This window comes from Balearica regulorum, chromosome 11, assembly GCF_011004875.1.
Source record: "Balearica regulorum gibbericeps isolate bBalReg1 chromosome 11, bBalReg1.pri, whole genome shotgun sequence".
NCBI lineage: Eukaryota > Metazoa > Chordata > Aves > Gruiformes > Gruidae > Balearica > Balearica regulorum.
This window is the reverse complement of record NC_046194.1, coordinates 828,953-840,009: the sequence shown is the minus strand read 5'-3', so window position 1 is coordinate 840,009 and position 11,057 is coordinate 828,953. Positions and strand designations below refer to the sequence as shown.

At 62.9% G+C, this 11,057-nt stretch overlaps 1 protein-coding gene across 8 annotated transcripts in view; it reads right to left on the bottom strand.

Moving 5' to 3' along the window:
- Positions 1-110: 110 nt before the first annotated feature.
- STARD8 (StAR related lipid transfer domain containing 8) overlaps positions 111-11,057 on the bottom strand; it is a 60,602-nt gene continuing 49,655 nt past the window's right edge. For all 8 annotated transcript variants that reach the window (XM_075762968.1, XM_075762967.1, XM_075762974.1 and 5 more), the window contains 11 exons: positions 9,588-9,651; positions 7,297-8,669; positions 5,891-6,064; positions 5,282-5,441; positions 4,765-4,963; positions 4,378-4,588; positions 4,008-4,122; positions 3,485-3,700; positions 2,879-3,096; positions 2,538-2,714; positions 111-1,989 (listed from right to left, as the gene is read on the bottom strand). In XM_075762968.1, coding sequence (XP_075619083.1) covers positions 1,872-1,989; positions 2,538-2,714; positions 2,879-3,096; positions 3,485-3,700; positions 4,008-4,122; positions 4,378-4,588; positions 4,765-4,963; positions 5,282-5,441; positions 5,891-6,064; positions 7,297-8,669; positions 9,588-9,651 — 3,025 coding nt within the window. In that variant the 3' untranslated portion in view covers positions 111-1,871. The remainder of the gene's footprint in view (positions 1,990-2,537; positions 2,715-2,878; positions 3,097-3,484; positions 3,701-4,007; positions 4,123-4,377; positions 4,589-4,764; positions 4,964-5,281; positions 5,442-5,890; positions 6,065-7,296; positions 8,670-9,587; positions 9,652-11,057) is intronic.

Sequence of the window (11,057 nt, the reverse complement as noted above, 5' to 3'; positions counted from 1 at the left end):
TCCCCAGCCTGCCCCGCAAGAAAGCGCGTGGCTCGGTCTGGGATGCTTCGTGTTGGAGGGGCAACCAGCAGTGCTCGCTAACCATGAAGGTTTCCTCATCAGCCAGCAGCTATCGTTAGTACTTTATTAATTACACAGATGGGACGAGCAGCCCCCATCCAAGTCAAACAATCTGTTGCAGTTGCATGTGATACAAAACAAAAGTCCCTTAAATACAAAATACACGTCTTTTAAGTGAGCATCACCTGGCGCTGAGCTCTGCCGCCAGAGTTATATATTAATATTCCAACTGTACAAGTATTTATAGATAGAAACAAAGAAACGGTTTTTAAAAATATTAGGAGAAAAATCACTCCCCCAAATGTTAGTTATATTTTTATATATATATAAAATATATATATAAAAACACAGAACACAGGCTGGGTTGCTGCTTTTTTTTTTTTTTTTTCTTCACCAAGAGAGAGACGTAGGATGTGTTACAGCCAAACTGACACGGGGAATCGCTCCCGCGTGTGGGTCGTGTTGCCTTCCACTTGGAACGATGTCAGGTAACTTGGGTCCCTGCCTGAACGGAGAAACCAGGTCGGCTCCCGCGTGCCGCTGGCTACAGCGGACGGTTCCTCCGTGGAGGAGAAGGAGGGACGGGACGGGGAATGGACATCTCTGCACCCGGGAGGGGCTGGGGCTTTGCCCCCTGTAGCTGCCCAAAGAGGGGTGAATCCAAGCCCCGTCCACCTCCCCGCCACCCCACCTTGCTGCAGCGGCCAGGATGGGACCGAGCCTGGCCCCAGCAGCTGGCACGCGCTTGGCCCAGCTTGGGCTACCGTGCTTTGCTTGCACTGTCCCCTCGTTAGCTGGGACGAGCATGGCCCTTCTGTGGGCCAACGCTGTCTTGGCCAAAGCTTTCAGCCCGGAGCGCTGCTGCGGTGCAGCACCGTCGGTGCTGGGGGGGCTGCTCTGCCCTCCTCCCCTCTCCTTCCCTACCCCCTGTGACTGCCCCGGGGCCATTGTCCCTTCCCAACTTGGAGCCAAGGGAAGGGCAGCTGCTCTGGGCTCCAGGCACCTCCTGCCCCCTCCGCAGGAGCCGGAGGCTGGTTTCACGGGACGGGCTGGGCTTGGAGCATCGTCCATCCAGCCCCCACTGAAACCTAGTGCACAAGGGAGGGCTTTAGCCGAGTAAGCGCAAGGCACAGGACTAGAAACCTTTTTCTTCTCCTACGAAATTCAGCCCCAAAGGTAACGGCACTGGGTTCCCTCTGCCACATGGCAAGGGCTGGCACTGGAGGCACACCTCGGTATCCAGCTGCAGCCCCCTCCCAGAACAGCAGCCTCTTCCACTACCAGACAGGTTCTCGGTGATGCCCTGGCTGGCCCCGCCGGGTGACACCGCACACCCACTCCACCCTCACTGCCCACTCTTCACTTCCCCGCTCGCTCCTCCCTGTGCTTCACTCCACACGCCTTCGCCCCCACGGCTGCTCCCGGCTCGCTTGGGGGGACCCAGCTCAACCTGGGCCGGCTGCTTCCCCGCCCTGCCCGCAGGCTGCCCCCCCGGGGGTCACCCCCACAGCCCCCTCGTTCCTCGCCACCCCCTCCTGCACGGCTTCACCTGCACGGCTTCACCTCCACGGCCAACCTGCTGCGCAACGCACTTGAGCAAGGGGCAGCCGAAGCAGCAGCAGGGACGGTGGGACAGGGAATGCCCGGCCCAGGGTACAAGGACGCTTATAAATATGTGCCCGTGAGTGCACCAGCCTCTGCCCCCCCACCCCTCCACGGCCAACTGCCTGCACCGTGCTCCCCTCCGAGAGCCCCAGCCCGGATCCACCGGCAAGTCCAAGTCAGACAGGACAGAGCATCTTCCTGGCGCCTCAGATCTTCGTCTCGGGGCCGTTGGGAGTCAGGGATGGGAAAGAGTCTCGGATCCTCGCCAGCTCCATGGCGCAGAGATGGCCAAAGACCTTGTTGTACCACTCGGGAGACCGGCCCCTGGAGAAGGGAAGAGGCAGCAGGAGGGTGAGCAGTAGAGCAGACCCCAGCACGGCCGTTCTTGTTCCGGGACAAGCACCGAGCGCAGCTCCAGCTGCGATGGATTATGAGCACTACATGGCAGAAAAGGGAATGTGCCTCCCCCCCTCCCCACCGCAGACTTATGACAAAATGGGGGAATATCTGTGAGCTAACGGGGCGTGCACCAGCCCCTCCCTCCAGCTCTGCACCCCAGTGCAGCTCACCACAGCCGTGCTTCAGCCCTGCGGGGACCCCGGGGTTTCTGCAGAAGCTTTAAGGGACTGGCTGCCGCACTCGGAGCCACTGGAGGAGCTGCAAGACCGAGCTGGTGGCTCCTTCCCCAGTAACCATGGGGCAGGTAAAAGCTGGCCCCAGAGCAGCACTCCGTTCCCTGGGGGCGGGCAGGCACCCCACTGCGCGAGCTGCCAGGCCACGGGCAGAAGGACGGGCAGCTTCTGCCCACCCCCCCCCCGACCTGCTGCTCCGTCAGCCTCCCCGGCGGCTGGTGCCCCAAGGGCTCCCCTCACCTGAGGTCAGCTCTGCAGATGTGGGTCACTTTGGAGCGGCCCATGGCGCTGGGCTCGATGAGGTACTGGGACGTCAGCACGACGGCTTTGACACCTCCCTCCGCCGGCAGCTTGTCGTGCTCCACCGAGATGGAGATGAGCAGGCAGGCTCCCCGTGGCAGGTCCGTGTGCCAGCGCCTGGGGGATAGAGGGGCCCCGCTCAGCTCCCGTCCCGGCGTGCCCAGACCTTGGGGTCCGCAGCGGGGCGGGGGGAGCCTGTACAGCCCAGGCAGGAGCAGCCAAAGGTGGGATCCCCCAAACCGAGCCCAAACCCTCCCGCTCGGGTCCTTCCCTGCCCTCACCGGAGCACCACGCAGTCCCTGCGCGGGTGGGGTGCCATGCTGTCTGTGACGTAGTGGTAGACCTCCATGTTCTTGTCCAGGGCCTCCACCACTTTGCTCTGCAGCAGGTCCTCGTCCCAGAGGTGACGCTCCCGAAGCACCCTGTGCAGCACCGTGGCAGGAGGGGCCTCGACCTCCGTGGAGACCTTCCACAAGCGCAGAGGGTGCCCGTCCCCAACCTGAGGGGCGAGGGAAGGGTCAGGCAGGCTGTCCTGCAGGACCCCCACACTGCTAACCCCCCGAGCGGCTTTACCGATGGCTCCCACCACGGTGGAGCAGCACCGTCGCATCTGCTGGCTAGAGACGGGATGGAGTGGGATGGGCACAGCCAGCCAGCTCCTCGGCTAACACCACCATGGCGGGCTCGCTGCCGGGACTGCTGGGCACAGAGCTCCCCCCATCCCAGAGCTGTCCATCTCTGAGCCCCCACTCTGGCCAGGGAAGGGGTTGCTGATCCCTCCTCGCCGAAGGGAACGAGCACCAGGGTTGCTGCCAGGTTGGCAGGTGCCCACGGGACCCGTGGCTGCCAGTGGTCACCCCATACACATTTCCCCGCAGGACATTTACCTTTTTGCAGGAGAGCTCCGTATTCAGGGGCCCCGGGGTGCTCAGCCACCCCTTGAATTTCTCTGATGACTCTTTGAGCAGGTTCTGCACACTCTGCTCGAAGTAGGAGTGTAAATCCTTGCTTTCCCCCTGACACACGAAGTCAGCCAGGGGATGGGGGTAAGCATCTGCTGCCATGTATGAGCTGCTCAGCTGGAGCAAGATGTCGTGGGAGACCTACAAGCCAAGAGCAGACAGATCTTCAGAAAGTCAGAAGGATCCTACATGGGCTTTGTGAGCAGCCCTGGGCAGCCAGAAAACCACAGCTCCTCATCCCACCAAGGAGGGGGGAAGGATGGACACAGCCTCCCTGGACACAGGTCCTGCAGCTTGCGACCCGCACCACCAGGAGATGCAGCTGGGCTGACCGGCCGCCAGCCCCACGCTGACTCCACAGGACCAGCACCCCACGGGCGAGGTCGCGTCTCCCACGGGCAGCACCCGGGGAGGACAATGCCGGGCTGCGCATACCGCAGCCACCCACCTGGAAGAGCTTCTTGCAGTCGGTGATCATGTGGGAGAGCCCCTGCGTCGCAGCCATGTTCTCGTTGAGGTCCTTCTGGTCAGGCTTCCCCATGGTGCCCCTCTTATGTATTGCCCTGTGGGGGAGCAGGCAGTGCTGGGGCCGGGTGGGCATCCCGCCCGCCTCTAGCCCCCCATTGCTCTGCGATGCAATGTGGGGGTCCCCCCAACTGCAACGCAAAGCAGAGCAATGGGGGACTGTGTAAGAGCATCGCGTTCCCACCGTGCCTTGCCCCAGCCCCGTGGCCTCCTCCCAGGATGGACGGGGAAGGGGCGAGGGGAGACGGGGGCTGCTGGAAGGCTGGGGAGGCCAGAGCTACTCCGACCCTTACCTCGGTGAGGTGCTTTCCTTCTTGGACACATTGAGGTGGAAGATGGAGGGGGCCAGGCACACGGCCAGGTTCCCGGCCGTCATCTGGTTCTCCTCGGCGGAGGCGATGTCGCTCAGGAAGTAGAGCAGGGTCTGCAGCACCTCCCGGTTCTCGTCCGGCATGAGGATAACGGCTGCCTGCACCGCCTGCAGCCGCTGCTCCTTCGACACGACTGCGAGCACGGGGCAAAGCCGGTAGTCAGCAGGGCCGTCCCCACAGGCCACCTCCTGCCTCCACCATCTCTGTCCGAATGGACAAAGGGATGCCTCCTCCTCCTCCTCCTCCTCCCTGGGAGACCCCGACGCTCATCCCCAGCGCGGGGGCGACCGGCCCCAGCCCAGCGCTTACACTGGTAGATCTGCAGGAAGGTCTCCGTCAGCTTGCTGGTGAAGATGGGCTCTGGCAGGTCACGAAAATACTGCTTCAGCAGGTCAGCCACGTCGTACGCCGACTGCCCGTCGTAGTTCACGTTGTCGGGGCTGGTTTCGTTCATGTGCCGGAGCGCCTGAATCCGGGACTTCACCCCCGACTTTCGGAAAATGCCAACCTGCCGGGGAAGAGCGGGTTGGTACCGGAGGGCAGAGCGGGCACCCGGGCGGACTCCTGTGGGACGGGCAAGGAAGCCCCTTCCCCAAAGGCCTCGCTCCCCCGCAACCCAGAGTGGAGTCCTGAGCGAGGGACGGCCAAGGAGACACCGGTGGGTGTGGAGTCCCCACAGAGCATCTCCCCCTCCCGCTTCACCACAGCCAAACGCTGCAAGAGGGGCACAAAAAGCACCCCTGCAAGCTAGCTTTTCCCCCCGAATCCCAGCGCTGCTGCAGGCTCGGAGCCGCCCCGCAGGCACCGCTGGCGGTCGCAGCATCACCTGGTCCAGGCACTGGCTGCGGATGTAGCGCATTGCCTGCTGGATGCTCTGGGGCAGGGGCTGCCCCGTCCGCTGCACGTTGATGATGGGCGGCACCCCAAAGACCTGCTTGTCCCGGTAGTCGGGGACTTTACTCCGCTTCATGAACTTGGGCACAGTCCTGTGGGGTGGGACAGACATCAGTGCAAGGAACGGCTCCCTCAGCACCACAGCGCAGAGGGGAGCAGGACCCCGCTGACACACACGTGCGTGCTTCTGCCATGTTTTGAATACAAGCGAGGCAGCTTTCGAGAGGAACTGCAGCACCTTTTAAGCCAAAACACTTTCATGCTTGGCTACAACAGGAAACCACTGTCCTGCTCTTTTACATCGCTGCAGCATTTTTAATGCCTGCAGCCCTCCCGGATGCAGACGATGCCAGAAGCCCAGCTGTCAGCCCCCAGCTCACATTGCACAGATACCCACAGCCACGCAGAGCGAAGCCAGCTTTTGTTTCAGCTTCTTCCCCTCGCTCTCCACCATCCTCGCACCCCGAAGCTGCGCAGCGCAGAGCCGCGGCCTGCGCCCACCACGCGGGCACTGTCCCGGTCCCTCTCCCCACCAGCTCACCACGTCCAGGCTTGCTTGTGGGGCACGGAGTACTTCTCCATGATGGCTGTGAGACGGAGCAGGGAGCACTTCTGGAGCAGGTTGAGCTGGGCAGAGGACTGGCGGTTGATCTCCAGAGAGGCAGAGTTCAGGCTGGGCCGGTGCGAGTTCTGGAAACTGTGCCAACGCAGCTTTCTGTGGGGAAAGGCCAGCGGTGGTGGAGCTGGAGATGCCGGGGAAGGGCTTTTCCCTCCCTGCGGCACCGGTGCTTTGGGGGAAGGCACGGGCACGGTGGCCAGGCTGAGCCCAGGGACCCCAATGCCAGCCCCGTGCCAAGAGTGCTGCTTCCTTTCCCCCGGGTGCTCACAAACCCGCTGCGAGAGGTGCCAGGGAGAGCAGGAGAGACGCTTTCTCTTGCCTCAAAGGCCTGCTCCCTCCCCCAGGTTCCCCTGAAACAGCCGGCATCCTTTCCACCTGCACTTCAGGCTCACTGCGCCTGCCCCAGCACCCAAGGGCTGTGCTGGGCTGCAGCCCTGCCAGAAGGCCTGCAGGGACCTCAGATGCTCAGGGTGACACGCCTGCAGGACCACCACGTAGAGCAACACCGTGGCAAAGGGGACACCTCCAACACCCGCCTTCTCAAGAACAAAAGACACTTCAACAAGGCAGCGGTCTCTTGGGAGCCTGCTAAAACCCTTCCCGAGCCCGTGCTGCTCCAGGGAGGCTCCTGCCCAGCTGCTCCGCTGCGTCCCAAGCCCAGCAAGGCACAATGGACATTCCCAGCTAGCGACAAACCCCACTCCTCTATACCGCTCCATGCCTGCCTGCAGGCACGTCACCCTCCAGCGTCAGCCTGGCAGGGGCTAGAAAAGTCACAGAATTCAGCAACGGCTGGAATTTCCCTAGGGAAAGCACAAGGGAGCACTAGTGCACTGGAAGCAAGTGCCTCCTTCATTTAGACCTGTTATTAGTAAATGAAAAACCATTTCATTAAGTGTCTGTGCAGGCAGAGAGGTCGCAGCCTGTACAAGCAGGCAGCAGCTGCAGGCAGCGGGGCTGGCAGTGGTGCTTGCAGCCGCCAGAGTGCACCAGCACCCCGCGCTGCGCTCCCCCTGCCCACACCCCACCGCACCACGGTGCTGGGCCATCAGCATCTCCTCCCTCCACCTCACCGCTGCACCAGGGAAAGGGCGATTGTCAAGCCAGGGCTTGCAGGGCACCAGCCAGCACCCTGCGGCAGCGGCTCCGGTGCTGCTCCCCGAGCCACAGGCTGTGCATCCCTGCTGCAGAAACACTCGTGGGATGGGGGACGGGCTCACGGTGGTCCCCGGGCTGGCAGTACGCTGGCAGCTCCAGACCAAGCCCTCCTCAAGAACGGCGGAGGGGAGGGGGAGGAGGACGCAGCCGCAGCCCCAGCCCACGCTTACCTGCAGGGCCGGGTGAGCGACGCTCCCACGCCCGAGTCCCGGCGCTCCCGCATCTCGATCTCTTCCGCCTCGTTGAGGGAGTTACCCGTGCTGTCAAAGTCGCTGGCAGAGGTGCCGACATCCGACATGGACCGCTCTTCGAAGTGCAGGTTGGAGGGTTCCCCTCCTGAGTCCGACTCTTCCTCCTCTTCCTCCTCCTCGCCCCCTTCCTCCCCAGCCAGGTCGGGGGAGATGGCTTTATACCAGAGCTCCACCTTCTGCTGCAGCCCCCACATGTGCTGCAGTATGTCGTCGAGGTTCTCGTAGGTCACCTCCCCGTCCTCCTTGCAGAAATCCTCGCTGCTGCCGAACTCCGGCACGTTGTCGTACACGCTGACCCGGCTGCCCAGGGAGCTGCAGGAGCCCCGCCGGCGGCGGCAGGCGAAGCCCCGCGGGGAGGATGAGCCCTCCACGCTGCTGGTGCTGCCACCCCCGCCGCCTCCCGCCCGCCCGGCGGGCGCGTTCCCCGATTTCCAGTGGGTCAGGGAGGTGCCGCCCAAGGGACACAGGCTCTCGATGGAGAGGGATTTGGGGAAGGTGCCCGGCTTGTGGTCCTGGGGGATGTAGACCAAGCAATCCCCCCGGTGCGCCGGCCGGTGCTGGCACTCCGCAGCAGCCCAGTCGCCGCTGGCTGTCGCAGCCGTTTCGTAGTCCTCCAGGTAGACTCCGCTGCGTTTCAAGTCAGAGCTCACCTTGCTCCCACCTGAGCCTAGCAAGCGGTTAGTCCTGTACGATACCGAGAAGAAGTGTTTTTTGCCATGGAAAGAGGCAGATATCCCTCTCTTAGAGGAGTTGGCCTTGGTGGCTGCCAGGTCCCCGTTAGCCTTCAGGGAGCCCCATCCTGACGGGGCCGTGACGCTGCTGTGCGGGGCCACCTTCTCCTCTGGGTCTGCTTTCTCTTTGTCCTTCCTTCGGAGGGACTCGATCCTCTTCAGAAAGCTGCGAGACCGCCGCTTCTTCGGCTTCTCCTTGGAGCCCTCGTCGTGGCTGGAGGACTGCTCCGGCAAGGAGCGCTCGCTCAAGCTGCGGCTGGAGGCGGCAACGGCGGCGGCACCGGTGGGGGACGGGGAGCCAGGCAACGCAGCCCCGACGCCCAGCGTGCCGCCCGTGCTGCCGGTGCTGCCGGTGCTGTGCAGGGACAAGGCCTCCGGGTTGGTGCTGAGGTCCGTGAGGACGCTCTCACGGCTGGAGGCCAGCCGCATGCTGGAGCTCAGGACCTCAGAGCCCTGGGAGAGGACATCGACGGACCCCACCCGCGACCACCTCTTGCTGTCCCTCTGAAAAGCCCACCGGTCGCTGATGGCGCACAGGTCTTCCTCCTCGGAGTCTTCATTCTGCAGGTGGTCGACAACAGGGGACAATCAGTCAGAGTCAGAGGGTCGGCGCGTCCTCCTGCCCCGCTCGCCTGGGACCAGCGCCCCAGCAAAGGGCACAGTCCGCAGAACCCACCCTGGTGCCCTTTGGCAACAGAGGGCTCCAGGAGCCACCAGGAATCGTTTTGCCGTGCCGAGGGCCATGCCGCACTGGGGAACGGAAGGTCCTGCTTCCAGGATAGAGAAACCTGGTATCTGTGTCTCTGGATGGCTCACAGGCAGCCGGCACATCCCTGCAAACCCCCGGCCACACCCCGCAGCGCAGCGAGGGACGCAGGGCAGCATCCCTTCCCCAGCCAAACCAAGGGCAGCTGGAAGAAGCGGGGATACGCCCAGTAATGGTTTCCATATGCTAAACACCAAGCCGGTCTGCATTTTAAGTGTGTTATGCAGTAAAGGAAATACAGAAGGTTTTGTTATTAATATGCCAATGTGTTGTTTGTGACACACAGGCCAGTTCCAGGTGTCCCTCCAGGGTCAGGCTTCCTCCTGGAGACGCGCTGCCGGGGGGTCTCAGACCCCTGGCTCAGCAGGGACCCCAAGGGGGATGCTGCAGGTTGCAGACACACAGCCCTGCGCAGAGCACCGCGGCTGTCCCAGCCCGGGTGTAACAACTCCTGCGGTCCGACCGCCGCTGCCAGAGCCTCGGAGAGGTGCAGGGGCACAGGGCAAACACCGGCACCCGCTAACACAGCCAGGCCCCTCCGGGGCCGTGTCGGTGCTGGGAGAGAGGGAAACAAATCAACCAGCAGCGCCGCGTGTTGCTCCGTGCCCAGGGCAGCCCGGGAGCACACCAGTGTTATGACTGACCACGCCGGTGCGCACACATTCCCCAGCACCCCTCGGCCCCTCGCCTGCCCTTCAACGCCCAGGACGTACCTGTTTACGCTGAAAGTGGACTTCCAGCTTCATGGAGGCGCATGTGTTCAGGGTCATCAGCCTCCTGCAAGGAACCGAGAGAGGTTTTACCCCAGTCCCGGCCCCTGGTGCCGCACTCCTTGCTTTTGCTTTTTTTTTTTTTTTTTCCCTTAGAGCCCTTGTTGTTCGCTGTCACCTGTCACCCAGCAGCTGCGGCTCCAGGGGTCAGAGGGACGCGCGGAGCCCGGCGCAGCTCCCAGCCTGCTCCCAGGGGAGCGCGACGCCCCAAGCTCCCCCCGCGACGGCACCCCGTGCCCCCGCACCCGCTCGGCACCCAGTCACGTGCGCCTCGGGCATCGCAGCCAAGGGCGTGAAACCGCTCGAGCGCACGAGTTCCTCAAGCCCTTGGTCGCGCACCAGCGGGGATTTCGCAAGCGCGGCCATCGCGGCGGCACTCTGCTCCCTCCGCGCAGGCACCCGCGGGCTTGGGGAGACCCCTTCCCTGCAGCACGGCTGCCAGGCGCCCTCGGGGCAGGGACCCTTCACCCTTTAGCCTACAGCTTCAAGTCCTGCTTTCCTCCTTACACAAGCGAATGAATCTCCAGCTAATTCACTTTAATTAGCACCTTCATAAAGGCTACAAGAAGCACTTTTGTTCCAGCACGCAAATACCAGTCTGCACAGCCAAAACCAAACCTCAGGGACATTTTACCAAAAATTTGACTAATGCCCCTCTTGCAATCCCACTAAAAGCCCCTGACCAAGAGCGTGGTCCTGTGGTGCGCCCTGCAGCAGGATTAAACACATAAAGTCCGGCAGAGGGAGTGAGGAGAGCACATGTGGAAGGGGGAGAAGAGAACACGTCCAGGGGATTCATTTTCTTGGAAGAGCTGCATTTTCCAGTGTCCTTCCAGACCTTTTTGCTAGGCAACCATTGCACAGGGCCACCCCAGGGGTCCCTGAGACAGCCCGGGGGGCCGGGGACATTGCTGCCCTGCGTGGCCCACCCAGCTGCCCGGCTCCTGCGAGCGGGCAGGGATGACCTGCTCCCAGTTATTAGAGCAAAACAATCTCAAAAGCTCCCATGGCCGGCCAGGCGACAACAAAAGGACCCGAAAACTCAGCTGGGGAGGGATGGTGAGAGACCTCTCGTCACCTCCCGCCCTGCTGGGACCAGTGGCAGGGAAAACTAGGGGCTCAACGGGCACCCGGGATGCGGCGCCGGGATCCCCTCCTGCCCGGCACAGCAGCCTCTCTGTTGGGAAGACAAATAAGTAACAGAACGCTTTCCCATCCCTTGTCCGCTCCGTTCGGCAGCGGTGTGCGTGGGTGGGAGGGACTGAGAGGCAACGGTCGTGTCTCAGCGTGGAGTCAGCGCGGGGGCACGAGCACGGTGATGTGGCCCAAAAACCAAAGCCGGGCTGAGTCACCGTGTGCCAGCGCGACAGATGGACACAGGGACGGGGGGGGGTCCCTCCTTTTGGGTGTTTG